Source organism: Malurus melanocephalus, unplaced genomic scaffold (genome assembly GCF_030028575.1).
Source record: "Malurus melanocephalus ecotype Western Australia unplaced genomic scaffold, MMel_1.1 scaffold_302, whole genome shotgun sequence".
Taxonomy (NCBI): domain Eukaryota; kingdom Metazoa; phylum Chordata; class Aves; order Passeriformes; family Maluridae; genus Malurus; species Malurus melanocephalus.
In genome coordinates, this window is record NW_026623534.1 from 818,126 (window position 1) to 840,881 (window position 22,756).

The window sequence follows — 22,756 nt, forward strand, 5'->3', positions numbered from 1 at the left end:
CCTCCAAAATAACACATAGTCATGATTAAGGAGGAAAAGAGAATGAGTAGAAACCAATGCCAAGTAATAAGAACCTTAAATGGTGAGAGTCACATAGTAACACTTGATTTTGCTGTATCTAATCTGTGATATTGAGAAAAAAACAGATGAACTGAGATTAAATTTTCTGCTAACAAAACCAACTGTATATTTACTGATGAAGTTTAAAGTGAGTCCAGCTATGACCCAAATCACAGATCACTGCTAAGAGAAAGTGTTGTTATGGTACACAGCTAATAAAGCACATCAGCAACACAGACTAAATACAATAAATATAATGTAGCCTTTTTGAAAAACCGCTTTTCTAGGAACAGGCAATATATTTTATTTGACCAACTGGCCCAGCTGGAAAACCATAACAGCTCTATCTCCTGATTTATTAAGGCCTCTTGCTATAAATCTTGCTTATATACTGAAACCATTAGGGCTGTTGAAATAGTACAACTAGAAAATCTAAAAAGCACAACATATAGACAACAGGTCAAAGTTTAAAACAGGAGGAATTTTAAAAGGTTACTTTATGAAAGGTTGAACTCATGATGACACCAGAAACTCAGTAAAGAGAACTAAAGAAGAGGTATGAACTTCACAGGATAAAGAAAAAGTGTTTAGCAAACAGTCACCTAAATTAGTTTCAGTATTTTAATCACAGAATATTCTGATTTTGATGGGACCCACAGGAATTATCGGGTCCAACTCTTAAGTAAATGGGCCACACAGGGATCAAACCTACAACCCTGCTGTTGATAAGCACCACTCCCTGACCAAGTGRCTTAATAACTTCTCCTTTCTCTTGTTCTTTGACTTCAGTTCTAAGAAATCCTTGYGATACTTTATTTGCAGGGGTCTCTCTCTGGCTTTGATATTATCATTAATGACAAGTTAACGCTTTATTTTCCATAAAAATCTGACAACTTTTCTTGGTGTAAGATGCTGCTTGCCTTTAGATTTGAGATTCAGAGCTGAGTTTTTAAAAGATGGGTAAAATGGGGGATAGTTAATTCTTATTCAAGTTGTTCAATTGTGCCACATTTTGAGAAAGTAGCTATTACCAATAAAATTATCATCAAAATTTATCTGACTGTGACCTGAAATGTATGATTTGGTTCAATGTATTTCACTGTCTTGTGCTGGTTTTCCATCTCTCTTTGAATTTATGGTACCTGCTTTACAAAATAGTTTGAATATCCTCTAGGGCTATAATGTATGATTGCACACACTAGAACCCATTACATTAAAAAGGGACCCACATTGTATGATTTTTGGCATGGATACTCCCTTAAAACAATAAATAAGAAGCTTTGTCTTTTTACTGCTGTATTTCAAAGCTTAGTGCTATTAGAATTGAGAATAAACCTTATCTTCAGGAAAAATCAGCRTCAATGTCTCAGCTTCTGATCTGCATGGATCTATTTTAATTTTTGAGGTTTTTATCTGCAAGGAAGAAGGGAGGACTTCTCTCTCTTCTGAGATGAAACCTCAGCATCTCTCTCACAGGCCAGGCATGGACATAGAGGAAAAGGCATAGAGAACTCTGACCACCTAAACTGCCAATTCATCTGTGATCTGTTGGGTCTGTCCAACAGGTTGAGTTATGMATCATGTCAGGGAAGTGTTGGGTATGGCTGTCTCAGCTGTAACTGTTCATTGCTCAGGGAGCTCCCAGATTCCTTATCAGCATAGAGAAAAGGCAATTTACAGCCCAGACTGGAGCCTGACTAATCCTGTGCCCTCCTTGGCTCAGCACATCCCTTCATTACAGGRACACACCATTTGCTCCAGGTTTAAGCTTCCCACACCCAAGGCAGCAGTTATTACAAGGCAGAGCTCTTAGGCATGGATTTGCTGACTGGGAAATTATCACTCAGGCAGCAGCAACAATGGGATGGATGTTACTTAAGCTGAGACCCAGAAATTAGGATAACCCATCTGCGTGACACTTAAGATTTGGGAGAGATGGCATTTACTCAGAAGTGTTGGAGTCTGAAAAGTTTCTTTTTAATCTCCACAAACTAAAACTGACACAAGGCTGCTATAATTCAGAAATGAAGAAGAAAGAGGATTGCTACTGGGAGTGGAAAATGGATTTGTAAAGTGGTTTCATTTTAATGGAGAAGCTGGATGAAAGGCACAGACAGGAATGGGCACCACTTAGGCCTGGATGTGATGTTGAGTGGAAAGCCCAAGAGAGCAACRCTGGATGTTGGAGTAAGATTGATTTAACAACAGATGAAATTTAAGAGAAAAGGCTAAGGTGCTGGCAACTGGGGGTTGAGATAGCATCCATTTAAAAACAGATTTAATTTAAACAGAAAGGCCAAGGAGGTGGAAGGTGGAGACTAAAACAAAATCAATATTAAGTTAGGTTAGTAGAAACTAGAATCAAATGAGCCAGTTAAAATAAAAAGGTCACACTGAATATTTGGGAGTAGGGAAGCAATGCATGGATCTAAGAACTGTTGATATACATAATAAAATATATATACAATAATATAGATGATATAACCCCTTAAATAAGAACTATAATTCTATTMTAATAATAGTATTATTTATTATGGTAGTAACCAAAAAATATTAAGGGAGAGTATGAATTTTGAGGGAAACTGCATGATTATAAGTATATTCCTGCTTGAAGATCTTCTGTCACAAAATCCCAGACTTGCTGGGGTTGGAAGTGACTTCTGAAGATTATGTAGTCCAACCTACCTGCTAAAACACATTCACCTACAGCAGGTTGTTACCGGTGAATATCTACAGAGAAAGACACTCCATGGCCTCTCTGGGTATCCTGTGCCCTGCCTCCCTTAAAGACTTTTTTTTCTCATACTCAGATGGAACTGCCTGTGTCTGAGTTTGTACCCATCACCCCTTGTCCTGTCACTTGGCASCACTGGGMAGACACTGGCCTCATCATCTTGATCCCTGCCCTTAAGATATCTGCATCCATTTTTTTGGTGAGATCTCCTCTCAATCMTTTCTTCTCAGACTGAACAGGCCCAGATCCCTCATCCTTTCCTCATGAGAGAGATGCCTCAGAGATCTTTGTAGTCATCTGCTAGACCCTCCTCAGTAGTGTCTTTTCTTTCTTGTCCTGAGGCTCCCAGAACTCACAGAGCACTCCAGATGTGCCTCACCAGGGCTGAGTAGGGGCAGGATCACACCCTCAACCCACTGAGGGACCATGCTCTTCCCAACGCACCCCAGGGTACCATTGACCCTCTTGGCCACCAGGGCACTGCTGGCCCCTGGGCAGTTCATTGTCCACCAGGACCCCCAGGTCCTTCTCTGCAGAGCTGCTTTCCAGCAGGTCAGCCCCCAGCCTGTGCTGGTGCAGGGGGTTATTCTTCCCCACTGCATTTGCCTTTGTTGAATTCGTACAAAGTTGTACAAATGTATGTATGTGTATGTATGTATTTATATATATATTGTATATTTATATATGCATATGTGATATGGCATATAATATTCATAGAATCACTGAATCATAGCATCATCTGGGTTACAAGAATCTTTAAAGGCCATCTAGTCCACCCCCCCTGCACTGAYCAGACTGCTAGCCTTGAGTTTTGTTTCCAGGGATGGGGCACCTGGCACTTCTCTGCACAAGCTCTTCCAGGGTGTCACCATCCTCATTGTAAAAACATCCTTGTATATATCTAGTCTGAATATTCTGAATCAATGGTGGAAATGTTTAAMATTCATTGTATTTGTAAAACAGAAATTGATCGGGCAACAGTGAAGTAGCCTTTAACACCTCTCTAGTTATCAGTGTGGAAGTCAATTCAAAGATGAGGGAAGTCTGTATATACCTATGTTTGAACTAACATATGTATATTTTCATCTACATACCCATCTAAATGGATATATATGTCCACCTACACACATTTATGTACATGCACATATTTATCACAACAGGTAAAATTGTCCCAGGATGATATAATACTGTTCTGACACATTTTTATGTCCAGAAACCTGTGTAAGTACTTTCTGAAAATAGTACATAAAATCTATTTTGCTTTCCATACAGATATTTCTAAATATTTTACCTGCGCTCCTGAAGTCTCATTTAAATCACTGTATATAATATATGTGGATATTTCCAGTCAGAATACAAAACTGTGGATGGAAGCTAGTGATTGCAGYTCTGTACCTTTGGGCAGCTGAATGCTCACACAATTCATTGGTATAACAGAGATCTTAAAAAAATATTGCATTTTGCAGTCCTAAACTGTTCCTCATTTTTTACAAAAAAAGGAGAATGAATGGAGAACTCCAACTTGATCAAAATGGTCAAGTATCATTTCAATGTATGAAGCAGAGGAAAATCTGTCTCACCCACAGAGCTGTCTATAATGCCAGATACAGCTGGATCCGGGCACTTGGGATTTCCTCACCCACACAAGAGCATTTCAAAACTCTGTGTTCATCCCTACTCCTATGACCTACTAATTTTCTGAGGAATATCCTTTTTTTTTTTTTTTTTTTTTTTTTTTTTTTTTTTTTTTTTTTTTTTTTTTTTTTTTTTTTTTTTTTTTTTTTTCCTGAAGAGATTGAGGTGATTTTTGTCTACTGAATTTCAGGAAGAAATTTCTGACGTGCTCAGGGGAGGAATTGTGGGAAAGCACTGGAGGAGCACTTACCATTTGATTGATTTATCCCCTTCCCTAGCGAAGAATCAATGACCTTCTGGCCTGCATGGAAATGGTGTCTTGACTATTATCTCCATAACTATTCGATGTAACCCAACATTAAAAAATTAATTCTTTACTGAAGATAGACTAAAATATTCTGCTAAAGTGGTTTAAAAACTCAAGGGGGTTTTCCTCAAATTATTTGATTCACACTTTAGAGAAAGCTATGTTCTACCAATGAAAAATTGGAGTAAGTTCACAGGTCATTTAGATGATGCCATTTCCTCATGCTTTGTCTGCACCCTGTCTGGACAAACCTTGCATGCTGCATTCCACATGAAACATGTGGTACTTTCAAGCAGGTTACTGCTGCTGCTGCTAGAAATATTCCATAGTTAAGATTTCCCTCTCCATGCCCTGTGCACCATCTATGATTTAAAGACAATCTCTTAGCTGGAACAGCATTCTGCAAAAGTCAGTGGAGAATACAACTCGAAACAAAACTATTTTGTATGTTTTGCAAGGACAATGTAAAAGCAGACAGTTTCATAGGTATATATATTTTTTTAGTGTTGCTTTCCTTTGACAGATTATACATCCATGGTTTTTAAGCAGAAAAAAAGTAAGGGGGGATCATACCTTAGTTGCAATTTGTTTGTCAATAACCTATCTAGAATCAAGATTTTTTCTCAGTATTAATATTTATATTGTTTAATTGCATTTGTTTTACACCACTGCTAAGATTTTAAGGATTTTTAAATGGTTGTATGCATTATATCAATGCACAAGTTTCCATAGGAACTAGAACAAATGCCTTCTCTTGCAATGCATGATAACAAGATGTGAAAAAAGAAAAAAAACAAACCCAAAATAAATTGCAAGCTTATGTAGAAGTAATTTAAATAGAGTAATGTCCCAGCAGTATTTCTTCCTTCATTACGTGATTCAGAATTCACTGTGTTAGTTTAGTGTAGGAATGAGCACGCATTTTCAATTAATTCACACACTAAGGATAATGATGGATAAGAGGACACCAGTAGGACTGTAAGATCATACAATGTTGTTAGACCAGAAAGTGTTGTTGGAATAGAGGTTAATCCATTTTATTTCCRCTACAGGAGAAGGTGCAGTCAGGTATAAGTAGGGTAGTGAACAGGTGAGTCTGCATCTAAACAACAAGCTCTGTCCTCTAGAGGCTACAGAAACTGCAGCTGGACATTTGTCTCCATTAAAGGTTTGGTGGGGTTGTCCTGGACCACAGCTGAACTGAGGAAGCCCCCTGGACATGCCTGGTGACACTTCTGGTCACACTGCAACTCCCTTCAGCTCAAGGTAGGCATCTGCAAGATGATGGCAGTGGCTGCTAGCAGGGAATGAGCCACCCTGAAACGTGGGCAGCACCTCAGTGCAAGGGGCAGCAGGAATCCCCTGTGGCATTGGCTGGGCTCCCTGGCTTTCCAGATGTCACAGACCACGTTTGAGGACAGGTATGTTGGACACTTCAACTCTGCAGGAGGCTGCCTTTGTTTATTTTTAGCAAACTGTTCAGCTGAATTGCAGAATACATTTGGTTATGAATCCACTATTATTCCACACCGAGCAAAATGTATACCTGGCAAAAACATCTGATTCTGTTGCTTTCCCAAAATAGGTGAATCAAAATTCTGGGGTCTTGGGTTTCTTGTCCCGATGAATAGAAAGATGCAAACTGCTTTCAAACTTTCCAAAAATACAGAGAGTCACTCCCATTTTCCAGAAATGCCAAAGCCAGGAGAATGCTGTCAACCTGGCAGCTGTAGTGCTGCCAAGAAGTAAAACTTACTAAAATTTGAAAAGTCTGTGTCAAGCATATTCATCAATTGGTCAGTAACAGCACATTTTGTTTCAGTGTGTCAAGGCATTAGGGTTTAAAGGTGGGAGTGGTGAGAACTAAAGCCCAGCCAGGACCTGTGCTGATGTTTGGCAAATTTCATAAATCCTCATTTTCAGTGAGGTAATTTAGGACAGTTGTTGCCTGGGGATGTTTGATTCTTGTATTGCCCAAGAGAACTGTAGTGCAGAATACTCCTCCTTGGTGATCTTTGATATTAAACATTTYATCACAAAAATTCTCTTCTCAGAAGGTAAATGGACTCAACTACATGTACAATTGCAACTGAKGTAAAGATTTTAGCACTGGGCTCCCAAAAACTCCTTAGTTAAGGAAASATGGATACTTACATATAAAGGTAAYCAAAYACACATAATATTAGCTATTGCTAGATAGATAGTTCTAAATTCACTTTGCAAAAAAATAGCATATTTATATGAAATTTATCACCGCTGGACTTACTATGTAACTATAAATATTAAATTAAATGTGATAAGAATTCTTTCTCTCTTGTTTGATTACTGACAACAGATGCTAAATGGTGTGTATGAATGGAATGCCATATGTCAGATAAGGCAATGCAGTAGTTTTTCAGAGGAAGTAATAATGTGTCTTGCTTTACTTAATATTTTTCTAATGATGGCATATGGAGGGTCATATTTCCCACACAATATGGGGAAACTTGTAATTTGCAAAAACAAATTCATCTTCTTCTCTGTTCTGAAAGTACAGCTGAGCTCTGAATAAAACTAGCAAAGAGGACAGGTAAAAAAATATTATTTCTTTATAGTTTTTTTTTCCTGTGTTTTCATTTAGGAGATAAATCTTCATGGTGAATGGAAGACCCTTTTTTGCTCTTGCAAAAAAAAAAAAAAAGAAGGTTGAAGTTTCCTTGGACTGGCCTTTTATTGTTTCAGCCTCATTTTTACAAAAATGCTGAAATCTCAATTATGTTTTGTGGCAAACCTTCCCCTCTGATTTCACTGTTATTTCCTTACGCAATTTGTTTAGAAATCAGTTTCTACTCCACAAAATCCAGTACAGTCCAGACCTATCACTTCTGACATGTGTCAGTGTCACATTTATGAACTAAGATTTAGCAGCAATAGTGCTATCAACTCTTTCTCAAAAAAGTYCAGAAACTATTAAGAAATTTAATAATGATTTTAGCAATATATTTTGCCTAGTCTCCAGACTCCACTGAATTAAAATAGTAACTCTGACAAGGTGAAAACCAGTTTCTGAGTTCATTTTTAGGAGAAAATGATTCACAAACAGGATAGTGACAGGCTTTTACGATTACAGATTTCACATATTCTATTCCTTCGAAAGGGCTTATAGAGATTGATAGATCTACAAAGAAAGAAATGAAAAAATGAAGGGAAGAGATATAAATAGACTTTTTCATTAGGATGAATGATGGAAGGTATTAACCCCACTRCAGCAGTGTGCCTTTCWCTTGTCTTTTTTTTTTTYCCTTCCTTTTGACCTGCTATCATCTTCCTTCTAAGCAAAAGTTAACTACAGTATGAAACATAGGTAAGGYGAGAAATAGCTGGAAATAAATGTTTCCTCAAGCATTATTACTGTTCAGAAAAGTGTCCATCAGCTGAAATGTCAGGCTCAAAATCCATTTAAGCACTGCACAGAGGCTAAACAGGCAGCTATTATTAATTTTTAAATCTGCCTGATGGGTTTCAGACCAAGAACTGGGGTTAACTTGATGCACTGAATATTGCAGAGTATATTTAATTAGGGAGGCTTTGACTCTCAGATGGCTGAGGATTTATTCTGCCCAAACTACTGCTAAAATATGASTGAAAAGGTGCATCTACCTAAGGAAAAAATCTGCTGCATTTTAATATGTTAAAATGCATAAAATTGGTGTCTAGTTGCAGTTTTTTTGACTTCTATCTTAATGTAAATACTCTTTACTTTCAATCTGTTTTGAAGCACCACTGTTTATGAATCCTTCCCACACGATTTTATCTGAGAATCTCTTTGATATATTTTCTTCCTAATAAAAACTTATATGAAAGTGKTAAAATAGATTTGGTATTCATGTCAGTTGTATTATGATGGAGAACTGAACAWTGTGCCATTTGTAGCAATGGAAAAAAACTTTGTTTATAGTCCTTCACACTGTTTTCAATCAGCCTGCTTTTCCATCATAGACATGAATTACTTGAATTATATTTTCAATAAGATTTTCCAGGTATTATCAAATACTTTCCTACAAACKAAATTAATTTTTCCTATGATATTCACCCACTAGAGCTATTTTGCGAAGAAGCAAAACAACTGTGTAAAGATTGATTAATAAAAGTTTATAAATAAATATTTGGTTGCATGTTATTTATCCTGTAACCATAAAATGCTATTGACATTCACTATTTCTTTCCCCCTAGAGAGAGATATTTTACTGTTTACCTCTTTATAAATGAGAGGAAGTAATTTACATGATCACATGTTGTCCCTTTTTTAGAGTTTTTCTTGTATTTGCTCCTCTGCTCATCCAATATTTTTCCACACTCTCTACTGTTTTTACCAATGGCTATCACAGTCATATGGGCCTGGTGACATCCTTAGCCAATTCTCACAACCTCTTTTCACACAGCATCCYACCAAAATGTTCAGCATATTCAGAGCTCTCCAATACCCTTTCAATGACTTGTTGAGAAACTGATTTTTTAAAGTGTGCACATTTTTGAACTCTTGGAATAATATAAATATGTATAGAAGGGTTTTATTGACAAAGGCAAGTTAAGAATATGGGGTCAGCATTTTAAATACATGGTCTAGGTGACTGTAAGCACAGATCAGGTTTATCTAATTACTGATCAGAGTGATACTGCCCACTGTAAATGCCTTGGTCTACCATTTCCATTAATTTTACTGTTGATAAAGCTGTCAGTTGGAAAAACAGACTAAGAGGCTTTAGGAGCTTTGATTCAAATGTAAATGTACAGATACAAAGACATATATTTATCTATATGCATGTAACATGGATCATATCATTTTCATCACTGTGACTGGCTCACRTAAGATGTTCACAAATTTCTATAAAGTTCAGAAAGCGCAATCCTACCTAGAAAACTTGGTAGGCTAAATAAATACATCTTTAACCATAATTTGTTGTGCACATGAATGSCAGATTCTGCCATTGTTCAAACTTTGCTTTGACAGTTTAATTCAAGAGTAAGTGTCAGCCCAGGTACCTTGACTCCAGATGGAGAGTTCTGTATCAGTACTTACAGCTGTCCTCATCCTCCATGAAAATACTGATCACGTAACAGGCATACACAAATCCAATCAGCTGTGTGGAAGAAGAGAAAAAGCAATCATTAGAAAAYATTGGACACTTATAAAGTTTTTACTACAAGGATATGAAAATCACAGCTAAATTAAAAAATTTATTTACTTCTAACTCCTGCATTTGCAAATTTTGGTGCAAATGGTCACAAACACCTAAATTAAAGGAATTYCTTCTCTTTTGCTCATGTTGCATAACATATATTTTAGATATAGGTCTGCATTTTATATTTTACAATATTTTCCTAGTCTCACTGGGATCAATATTGATGAACATTGCCATAGAGAAAGACTGGTGGAAAACATCTGCACCTTGATGTTTAGCTATTATTTAAATTTCTTTGTTCTTCAATACCTCTGTTCTCCCATGAATTTTCCCACATGAATGTGCACCCCTTATGCACCTCATATACTTACTAAAATRGCAAAATATTTATTGACTGCTACAGAATTGAGTCATAGTAACACTTCTGTGGAATCCACAAGAGATATTTTTTTGTGTTTCATGAAGTGTCCCAGTGAAGAACTGTTTGGCAAAAGTTTAAATTGAAGCAGCTGAACAGTAAAACTGGGTTATGATTCATCAGCATGAGGAAATGCTTTATCAGAAGGCCCTGTCAGTAATTCACATTAACTCTGCAGGAAATGAAGAGAATCATTTCCCCAAAGGAGAGCAACAGTCAAACCATGCCATTATTTTAACAGCATCCACGAAAACATCCTCCTTAACCCAGATCTGTGTTGCTCGTGCCACCAAGAGGAAGGCATTAAGATCTTCAGCATCAAGAGATAGTAGCTCCATTTGCTCCTTATCCATACAGACAAAATGTTTYTTTATGACCATGACCAAAGAAGAAGAAAATCCCACTGGGCAAGAAAACCTATTAAACTGCACTGCCCAGACATGTCCAGATTGAGAAAATATTGTGCAGCTGTACACAATTCATGCCATCTGAAAGCCTTGAAAAGACTCTTCATGAGAGATTCCAAAATAGCCCAGAGATTAGTTTTAAGAAAACTCCTTTTTCTCTGGTCCATTCAAAAAATCTAATTAAARCAGTCCTTCTAAGGATGTCACAGATCAACCATCTGAGAAAGAGGTAATTTAATAGTATCTAGACAGGTATAAGCTCCTTCAGAAGCACAGAAATCATTCCAAGCTGCTTTCTGGTTGGGCTGCACAAGCAAGCAGCTCCAAAAGCCTCTCTGCAGACAAAAAGCTTGTCCACACAAGGGAATTCAGGGAAGTTAAGATGAATTAACTAAAGCTGTGAAATCAATGCACATAAGATAAAGTACATTAAATCCCTGTGTGGCCTTTCCCATTCAGAAATAAAGTGGCCCTAGTTCACTGCAGCTTAATCCTTCTCCAAGGGATTAATCTTCCCACGGAGAATTAAGCTACAGTATGCTGAAGCCGAGCTGTTTGTGAATGAGGGTTTTCACAGCAGTGTGGCACAGTCCTGTCAGAGCTGCCTCTCCAGGGCATTCACCTCGCTGGTATTTTCACAAAAAGTGACTTTAATCCAACTTTCCTCTCGTTCTGAGCAGACCACAGCATCATCCTTGACTGCTTTTCTGTGTCCAGGTTGCCGGGTGGCATCGCCACAGCCTCTCTCAGGTGAACACCACTGATGCTCTGAGCGAGCAAAATGCAAACCAGCTCAGAGGAGATGGCCAGGATGGATCCATGGCTGAGCTGCCCATCCCCACTGAKCCCTGGTGGCTGTAGGATGGGACCCAGACAGGGCAGGGCTGGGTCACCGTGTGCCCACCTTCACCTGCTGACAATGCTGGGGGTGATGAGAGCAGTCCAGCCTCCTGCTGACAATGACAGTGGCATCTTAGAGTTCTGCCACCAGCACATAAAGCATTTGCTTGCTAATTCTTTCACAAATAAAGCACCATTTTCCCCTAAACTTCACAGTTAAGAGCACCTTTAAGGCATGACAACCAAAAGGCTTCCAAGAGATCAAAAGACAAATCATACCTGAGATGTAGTGCTTGTGACACTTGAAGTTTACACATAATTTAAAAAGATGTTGCATTACTACCACAGAAACACCAGAGCACAGGTGATTTTTCATAACAGAAWGTCACCTGTTTATTTACAATACTTCCTGATCACCATTTGTGCTGTGCAATTTGACTATGTAACTCACTTGTGTTTGTTTCTTTTTTCCCAAACATGACTAAAATATTTTGAAGAGTAAAACTGCTGAATAAATAATGAACACGATAAAAACAAATTGTCCTACAACTTGTTGGTTTAAGTGTTTGTGAAAGAAGATCAAATATTTAGAATTATTTACTCTTTCCCTATCATGTATTTATTTTTTCTAATTAGTAGTATTCTGCACTAAATTAACTTTATTTTTATAAATGCAATTCCTTCTTAATATATACATCTGTACTCYATATCCATGCATTTTATATAAAACATATATAAAATGTCAGTGCTTCCAGCAKATTTCTCACATGTCTAAGATGTTGGACAAGTAGATAAAGCACAGCAAGGCTTCCACTCTAACAAGAAATAAACAACCTGACACAGAGAAAACCATAGGGAAAAGTGCCCAAAGAATTCTTCCAAAAATGTGGGTCATGACAAGCCTGAGTTTTAACTGTCTGAACAGCTTTATTTCTTGCTCTTTCAGTAGACCTACTCCTTAAAGTTAATCTTTTCCCAGTCTCCTCAGTKTTTGAAACACACTTTGTCTAATCTATGACCTTCTTGCAAAATCAGCAGCCTTTTTCTACTTTTCAGAAATATATTTCTTTATATTATACTACACTATACTCAGCATTAGTAGATAAATACTCCTCAGTAAGTTAGAAATCACTGCTAGCTGTTCTATTTATGACATCTATTTGTTTAAAACACACCATTTCCCCCATCTGTTTAGTTATTAATACCAGGAGAAATAAAAAAAAAAATATATATTCGCCCTTTTTCAATTTCATGATCTTTTCAAGGGGAAAAAATAGATGTGGTGACTAACCATTCCAGGAGATATCATAACCCACTGTATTCCAAGAATATCTTTCTGCAGTTAAATGTCAGAATGCCTGTTTCTGAAACAATAAAGCAACAGGGACAAAAAAGAGCCCTTTAGCATCAATTGTCAGGTATTGCTGCTCAAAGGGGGACAGCAATGTTTGATGTGTAACTAACAAACAAGTAGTTATAGTTGGGTGACTGATATCTACAGCACAATTAACAAGAAGTGATAAAGTGGGAATACACCCTTTGACTGATGAGACCTGATTCCAGATCCTTAAACAGAGTTACAGCCACCACAGAGTGAATATTTTTGTAACTGAATTAATTAAAAGCTCTTATTTTTCATTATTGATGGACACGCTAATAAAATTTATTCCAACAAATTACTTTTGCTATCTTGATTAACCCAGCTGCCATTTAATTAACAGTGTTATGCTCATGTGAACCCATCYAGCCATCAGGCTAATTGCCAATCTTGGTACTGGAAATGCTGGCTATTGGCCTGGCACCAAGTGATAGACTTAAATGTGTGTTCCCTGATAACCAAAGCAAATGTGGTGCAAATGGGATGGAAGAGACTTAATTTGGTTATTTTGAGTTTCAGTAATTGTTCAAAGGGACCAATGATGTGGTTGGAGTGGGTTGTCCAAAGCATCAAAGGTCAGTAGCACCTGGAATTATAAATTGGAGCTCCTGGTTTGATCCAGAGAGCAATTTAGATGGCAAGGTGGACTTCTGTTGACAATGTTGAGTTTACTGCATGGAAATCTTCTGTGATCCCTGCATTGTACAGCACTGCCTGTCTTGCCTGGACATCCCTGTCTAGTTAAGTGTCTTCAAAGACAATTGCCAGTGCTATTCTGCAGWATATCAGGTGGGAAATTGTGGAAAGAGGCTGTAGTCCCCTGCTTTTATCCAGCTACACAGGTACACACCCTTCTCTAGAGAGAATAAGCAATGCATAAAATACTCAGCTATTTCAGGGAATCACAGAATGATTTTGGTAGGAAAGGACCTTAAACCTCTTCTGGTTCAACCTCCCAGCCATGGGCAGGAACATCTTGAACCAGACCAATTTCCTCAAATGCCATCCAACCCRGCCTCCAACACTTCCAGGTATGGGGCATCCACAATTGCTCCTCACAACCTGTCTGAGTGCCTCACTACCCTCTTTGCAAAAAATGTCTTTGTAAAAAATGTCTTTCTTTGTAAAAAAATGTCCTTGTGCTCAATCTCGATCTATGTTCTTGCAATTTATATATCTTAGCCTTTGCCCTCTCAACACAGACCACAGTAAAAAGCCTCTCTCCATCTTTCTTATAAACCCCCTTTATATACTGAAAGGCCAAAATAAAGTTTAAATAGCCCCCCTTCTCTCAGCCCTCCAATTATTTTCATRGGCCTCCAAGTGGAGTATCACAAAAGCAGAGTAGAGGRGCAGAACCACCTCCCTCCACCCCCTTCAGCATGGAGTCCACAAAGGGAATTCTTATTAGTGGAACATGGGCACATTGATATCATGCTATTATCAAGACTTGATGCAAAGTTTATTTTCTGCTAGTATCCTTAGGCAGAAATAAAATAGTCGTAGTCTGTTATTTTTCTCCTGTGCAGGCACTATAATTTCAAGAGAACCTTCATGTTTTACTCTTCCAAAAATCTCCAGGGTTAAGACATGGACATCTGCATGAAATATAAATGCCTGTTTTAATAGAAGTGAAATTAGATTATATAATTGTCCATCATTAAACTGAGAGAAACTATTAAAACATGCAAGAAATTAAAAACCTAATCATTTGAGCAAATATATGCTGTGAGATATAATTGCTTTAATAAATGAATATTACTAGAATATATCCTATTAAAAATAAGAATCAAACTGAGTGCAAAAATATATGTTTACTTGCAAATTAATCTATTTTAATAGTTACTACTTAATGTGGATTAACCTTTCCTTAGGAAAGCAAGGACAAATGCAAAATAAAACTAGCGTGATGATTTAAATCAAGGCTGTTTCTGCAGACTGAAATACCTTCTATTAAAATTGATGATTTGGATAATTTTGATTTAAATCTTCCTGCTTTGCTCTGTCATCATCAGCTGTGGCCTTTAAATGCACTCTCACAGTACAACACTATTTTCCTTCAGCTTCACATACTTCAGTTGCACTGGTTCAAAGCAGATATGTGAGTCTGGGACTCACATATTTTATTTAAGATTACATGAAGAAGTGCTCTGGGCTATCAGGTTAAACTCCAGGGTCAGGTGTACAACAGGTCACTCACCACTATCAAGCAACTACACAAAATTTTGTACAGAAAATCTCATTACAACAAGACAGAAACACCAAAATAAACAAAGTAAATGTACAGTGCTGCTGGTTCCAAGAGGATGTATGTGACATTTCAGGTAAACTAGACTTGGAAGATTTTTCCAGTCAAAATGGAAACCGTGCCTCACACTCTTCCATGTACAAATCCATCCCATCCYGATTGTCATCTCACTGAATATGGCTTTTTCTTCCCTTCTTTTTTGCTGATGAGAACWGAAAATCATTATTTCCTATTTATCTCTATGGTTCTTCAAAGTGTAACTTGGCAAACACAATTCCTTTTTTCCTGCAAGATATTTTGCTGTTACCTAATTTCCCACAAAGATTGAGGGAATATGAAAGGAGAAGGAGCTTTTACAACTGAATCTTCGTGCATAAAAAAATTGTAGGATACAAAGCTTGACAAGACGTCTTAAATTTATCTTATAAAATGGAAATTGTGTAGCAAGAGTGAATTTACTAAGCAAAAAGGTAAAAGTGCATTAAATTACAAAGCATCCTGACTAGTTCTGTCTTCTGATTAGCATTTTCAGAAGAGTTAACAACTACTGAGGAAAGGCTGAAACATGAGTAGTTAATCTTCTTAGTTACTTACTTGCYACTAACATTTTTATTACTCTGCAGAGAAGACTGTAAAGGCCTTTTCTTCCATTAAAGACTAGAAAAGCGCTAAATCAGGGTGGGAGATACATAAGGGAAACAGGATATTATCCCAATATCTGTGTATACACCATTCAGCAAGAYAGAAATATGACTAAGATTATCAGACATAAAGAAATTATAACTATATRTATTTCAAGGCAATGACAAAAGAAAAAGATCCAGAGTAACAGCAGTATATAGCTGGAGCATAATAACAACAACCATTTCCTACTATAGTATATAGCTACCTAATTACACAATTCTATACAATTATGAACTCTACCTGCTTGATTATAAACAGTTTTTAACAGCATATTGTAAAASTGTATCATTACAGGTCATTTCAAAACWGAATGCAATTTTTTGAATTAAAGARTKGACAGTYTCAAAGRTATGTCYTCWTTTTCYACAATTAAATGATGAAATATACAATATTTTACATTGGTASCAGTAGGAGGCTCAACCTGAAATTRCTTAGAAATCTAAAACCATAAAAACACACAAACAACTGTAAAAATGTCCCGAAAACATAGCAGGAAAAGGCAGCAGCAACAGCCAAAGTACCCTATGTTTTCTGATTTTTTTTCCTCTTCTTCATATTCCTAAAATCTATTTGATTTGAGCTGAATAAAATTCAAGCTGTAGGGGCATTGCCTACAAATTTAATCAGCACAGCACAGGGCTGGGCTGGTCCAACTGTGCCATTTACAGCTGTAGTGCAGAGCTCCTGGAGACTACCAGTCTGATAGCTCCTAAAATGTGCTGAAGACTCTAAAAATGGGTGACAGGAGCTTGCAGGTACTTTTGCTTTATATTCACCATGGAGAAACAATTGCACAGCTACTAAAATACCTATCCTTAAATACATACAGGTATCTGTTGGCTAACACTTCAGGAGACAATTCCTCTTGAATGCCATCTACGTAGCACTGGGAGCCCAGCAGCACGCTGGAAAAGACTACTACACCTGTTAGCTCGTGTGATTCTGGAGTTCTATACTGTATTTTCTGCTCAAAAGTATTTGTTCCCATKGTGTTTCTTTGTTTTTAATTTAAAAATCGCATTTGACAATCTAGTTTTCCCAGGCCAAGATCAGAAATATTRTTGCCTGCACTTGGTCTGGGAATTGATTTCTCCAGCAGCATATAATTACCATATAATTTATAAAAACATATAATTACCCCTGCTGCCCAGTTGCCCAAAAAGACTTCACCAGTTAAGAGGGAGGACTGATGGGTTACATTGCCAAGGTGTATCCCAGCTTTGTTAGGGCCGAGAGAAAGAAGGGAGAACTTACTGGATTCTCTCTCCCCTCTTCCTCTTTAGCTAAGCAGTGGGTTATTGTCCTCCTTTGTTTTTGCTTCAAGTCCTTAGAAATAGTATTTTGTGTTCTGAGATTTGAAAGATGGAGGATTTTAACGAACTGTGCAATCCAATCTCGTGTATAATTCTGCAGGTCACAGGATTTCACCTGGATACTCTGAAAGCACAAGGATAATGTCAGAGCAACCCTCACAGACCAGGGTGGGGTACTGGCGCTCTCAGGTGAGTTATGTCCACAGAAAAGATTTGGGAACCTTTGCTCTTCACTCACAGAAGRGATTAGAAATAAAGCCCAAGCATTTATCCTTATCTATTTGGCTGTCTATCATGTGACAGAGATCTAAGTTTCCTATTTTGAATGAAACAGAAGTCTCAATATGTAAAAACACTGAAAACAGTATGTAAACATGACTAGTGAGAGCACAGTGTTTTATCTTGAAATATATGAATTGCTTGTTAGTGATGCTGGATATAATGAAAGTCAAAAGTGTAAAATAAAGCCAACCTTAAATGTTTAAAGTTTAAGAATGAAACAATGGAAAGTGAAGGGGATGAGGGTGGTGAGAAGGAAGAGGAAGAGAAAGATCTATATCTGAGCAGAMTCTTAACAAATTACCAGAAAAGAACTGGATAAACAAGTGAGATCTAGTTTTTTTTCCAGTGTGTAAAGAAAATAAAAGTTATCCTAAGAATGGGGTCAAAGTTCTCATATTTAATTTAATGACTAATTAGTTTGTCAGCTGAATAACAGGAAGYGAGAAAACCCTTTACATCTAATTTTACAATAAGGAACCTAAAGATGACCTTCCTTCATTTCTGTCAAACTGACTTTGTGTTACTTGTTTTTATATTTTCTAAACATCTACTTTTATTTGCTTTCACCTTTACTTATCAGTATTAAGGATAATTTCAGAGCTACTTGCAGATCACACTACATTTCACATCTTTTGATAAAACAAAGAAATTAAGGTTTGATGGTGTCTTGTAACCTGAAGTATTTCTGAAAGTACTCATCAGGTAATGACTTTATCTCCACCTAAGCTGCAGGCACCACTTTGGAAGCTGGTAATGAAATGAAAAGAAAGAATGAAAGAAATATATGCCAGTGACTAAAGTCAATGTAAATCTCTTTGGCATGTGACAAGGTACTTGGGAAGGTTTTTGAATCCCAGGGAAACCGATTATGCATGCAGGGGTACCAAAGCAAACTCCTTTCAGAACAGCAGAATATTGCAAATCTTGGGCATTCTTTATGCTAATACTCCTTTTATAATTCTTTCACTGCTTATACTGCAATTATGAAAGATGTTCTTTGTTGATAGAATGCCAAAAGATATTTTTTCCCTGCTTATTAGATTTGAAGGCTCATAATGAGAGTATTATTTCCACTTGTTACAACAGACACAGAGAATGTATTTTAATTCCAACAATGCATTGAAATCTGTAAGAATTACTTCTTTTCTACTAAATCATTTCTTTCCCTTCATGCACAATGTAAATAACACATGCATGAAACAATTTTATTACCACGAGGCAGTACCCATTTAAAGGCAGACAAATTGTGACATGGAAACAAAAATACCTAGTTCAAGATTTCAGTGAATTACGGCAGTCTGATCCCTGCTGTTAGCTAACCACCTTTATAGAGATGTCTTAAATACCTGAGTAATAATAGCTAAGACTGAATATGTTATTATAGCTCCTGTTAATCCATAAACATGGCTTAAAAATCTTAAGAAAGAAGTTGCAAAGCTTTCACAACAGCAGTTATGCCACAGCAGTAAGTTGAGAGATCTGATTCTCTTCCTCTGTTCTTGCACGACCCCATCTGGAGTGCTGTGTCCATCTCTGGGGTCCCCAATAGAGAAGGACATGGATCTGTTGGAGGGAGGCCAGAGAGGGCCATGAAGATGATCAGAGCCTCTCCTGTGAAGAAAAGCTGAAACAGCTGGGGATAGTCAGCCTGGAATAGAGGAGGCTCTGGAGAGACATTAGAGCACCATTAGAGCTGCAAGAAAGATGCAGAGGGACTTTTTACAAGTGATAGAACATGGGGCCTGTGTGAATGATGGGGCAAGGGAACAGGATGCCCAGAGAAGCTGTGGATGGAAGTGCTCAAGGCCAGGTTGGATGGGGCTTTCAGCAACCTGGTCCAGCAGAAGGTGTCTGCCCATGGCAGGACGTGATGAATCTGATGATCTTTAGTGTCCTTTCTAATCCAAATCTAAATCTATGACAGCTCAGAGAATAACAGGAAAACAAAATCAAACCCTCAGACAGACCTAAAGCCATCACATCATCTCAKGCAGGAAATGCTATGTGATCTAATGAATGGAAAGTAAGCGTTGAACCTCTACCCTTCTCAGCCTGCTCATATTATCCACCCAAGGGGAACCTTCTGAGAGGACTTGCAGGAGTGGCTGACACAGAAATGCACCTCAGAAGTAACCTCCAAAGCCTRAATGACATGCAGTAGCTTAGACCAGCCACTGATCAAACCACACAGAAATAAAAGCCTTGAATAATAATCAAGAGATGGTTAAAATTCACATGGGTGTAGAAATTTGTATTAGGCAGCATGGATGAGTACAGGTCGTCTGAAAACTTTTCTTACAATCTGGTTTTCAGGGGGAGCCAGAAAAGTAGCATACAAGATTTCTCTGTGGGTATCAATTCCATGTTATTTCTGGACATCACAYAGTTCAGAGTTCTTTTTCTATTATTATTTTGTTTAATATATACAAGGAAAATCACACAAAAAAAAAACCCTTCTATGTCCACCAGACTTTGAAAATTTTTTTCCTTTTTGGATGTGCTTGTTGAAATACTACAGTGATGAACAACAGTAGAAAACAGATAAAAGATGTGGGGATAAGAAAGTCTTCCTTGATCCTTACTATATTTTTCGTAATCAATTGTCATCTAGCAGGACATTTAGTAGATGATCTACCTCATGTGTGCTTTCACTTGTGTATGAATGTGGCATATTTAAACCATAAAACAAAAGATTCAATTCTGAGCCACAACTGAACTGTTTTTGTTTTTTTTTCCTTTGGAAGGAATAATACTATAATTGGAAAACACTGCTGAATTTATGTGCTTGGCAGCTAATACAGAAACCTCTTCACTCAGCACAAACTGTAATTATTCAATATGAGGACATGGGAGCAAACATGACAGAATGGTGTAGGATGAAAGATGGTGGAAGGGAAAAGCCATGTCCTTGTTTGATCCTTCCCACTGTAGTTCTCACTATGGACAGCATGGTTTTATTTGTTCAAGCTGCTGCCTGAATGTGCAGAGGAAGGTACATAAACACACACACCCACACACCCACACTCACACACACGTCCTCCTAATGCTTTGTGGAGTGGTCTGCTGTGATAGGTGAGAAACAAGAATACCRTAAAAGCTGCAATGTTATCAGTTTGCTCAGGTATTCCCAGTTAAACTGTGTGCTAAAAGGCTTTTGTGCTGGATTCCCACTGGGCAGAAAAGCTATCAAGAGCTATAGTGAAGCTTTGCTTTCTATTTGCGCCTAATGAATTTCCAAAGCTGCTTTTCCCATCGTGTCTGACCCAGTGTGATCTSTAATACCACATCTCCCTGGCACGGTTGATTTGATTGCAGTAGATGCTCTCTGGATACACATTGGGGCTTCATGTTCTACTCACTCCTKTGTCTTACCAGCAGCTTTCACTCGACACAGCCCCCCACTGCTCCCTCTACCTTCATCTGGGCCTGATTCTGGGCTTCAGGCTGCATCCAAAAGGAATATTTCTTTTCCAAGGCATCTGAACTCAGGCTGTAACCAGGCAGCATGCAAATATACCAGCCATACTGAAGCCCTTCCACAAAGGATTTTTCTCCCACTGTCAGTACAAACCCAGCACAAGCATCCTTTCATGGCTGGGGCAGCACTCAGTCCCTGACTCTGGCTCATCTAGGCTGAGCTTTTGGTTAKAGCAGGTAGTTTCTTTCTGGAAAGCAAGCTCAGAATTAATCTAGGACATGGGTGATGGTGTTATTCGGGTCATGTTCTGCCATGAAGAGAGACTCTGARCTACACAGCCTGAAGGAGATTAAGTCAGGCAGAGAAAATGTTAATCCACTTCTCCTCCTTCTCCTTGCATCCAGAATTGGGATGRATCTTTGCCAAGAAATCTTCCCCTGTACATCAGAGCCTCAAGASTATGACCTTAGTCCTTGGAAAAAACCTTACTATGCATGGGTGATGCTGGAGGTATCACCAAAACCGGCACCTTTGGACACCTGGAGTACATTTCTAGGGTTCCTGTGTTGTCAGACTGGCTGTTTGAAACTCCCTTTCTTTTCTTCCTTTCAGGTACAAATAAGTTTAAGCCTACTAAACCATGCTGTGCTTCTCAGACTAACTGAATAAATACCTGGGAGGTTAAACTTTATGTCACTCTTTCCCCTGCTGATACAATTCCCTCACATTGTGAGCAGAAGTAGAGCTGGYTCATTTAAAGGAAACTCATGTGGGTCTATTTTAATGGCAACTCTCAGAGTTCTTTGAAATGTTAACTTTTGCAAAAGCCAGTTTAGATCAAAAAGAAAATAAAAGAGAGGCACTCTGGCTTCTCTAACAAGCAAATTGGCACAAACGGTAATTATTCAATATGAGGACATGGGAAAAACCATGACAGAACTGTGCAGAATGAAAAAGAATGGAAAGGGAAAGATACACCCCATATTAAAGCCCTTCAGGGGATAATTCAATTGATATAGAACACTTGCACAGCCAAAAATTTGTTTGACCAGATCCTTAACCACAGCTTCTAAATAATTACATACAGTCATGGAATAAAATCTGTTTGTCTCTTAATCTCACAGATGAGAATAGAAAAGGGCTGATATTTCAAATGGAAGGGASCTACAACAATCATCTAGTCCAGCTCCCTGACCATCTCCCTCCTGACCTAAGGTTAAAGCACTCTGTTAATGTCATAGTCAAGAAACGCTTCCTAATGTCAAGTCTAAACCTTCYCYAGTGCAGCTTTGAACCATTCCCACATTTCCTGTCACAAGATACCAAAACTGAACAAAAGATCAGCACCTGCCTGTACACTTCCCCTCCTCAGAAAGGTGGAGAGAGGCATGTGGTCACCCCTCAGCCTGCTTCTCTCCAAACAAACAGAGTGTCCTCAGCTGCTCCTCACAGGCTGCGTCTTCCAACCCTTCACCAGTTTTGCTGCTCTCTGGGTGCATCCAAGGACTTTCAAAACCTTCTCAAACTGTGGGGTCCAGAACTGCCCACATCACTCTAAGTGAGGCCCCAGTGATGCAAAACACAGCGGTATCATCAACCCTTTTGACTGGCTGGTGGTCTGTGTTTGATGTACCCAAGGATGCTGCCCAAAATCTCAAAAAGCACAAGGATTTATAAACTGTGTGTGATTTACATGATGCAATAAAGTAAARGAGAARTCCACTGCAAAATGTTGTAGATGGWTCTCACGGCTCTGAGTGACTGGGTAATAAAATTGGAGCTGAAATTCTATGTCAATAAATGCAAAGTAATGCACATAAGGAAAATCAGCTGTAACTACACATATACAGTAATAGGCTCTAAATTTGAT

At 38.1% G+C, this 22,756-nt stretch overlaps 1 protein-coding gene across 1 annotated transcript in view; it reads right to left on the reverse strand.

The window, feature by feature from the left end:
- Positions 1-22,756, reverse strand: part of NKAIN3 (sodium/potassium transporting ATPase interacting 3) — an 87,945-nt gene that overhangs the window by 14,111 nt on the left and 51,078 nt on the right. Inside the window, exon 3 of the mRNA XM_057377144.1 lies at positions 9,796-9,856. Coding sequence (XP_057233127.1) covers positions 9,796-9,856 — 61 coding nt within the window. The remainder of the gene's footprint in view (positions 1-9,795; positions 9,857-22,756) is intronic.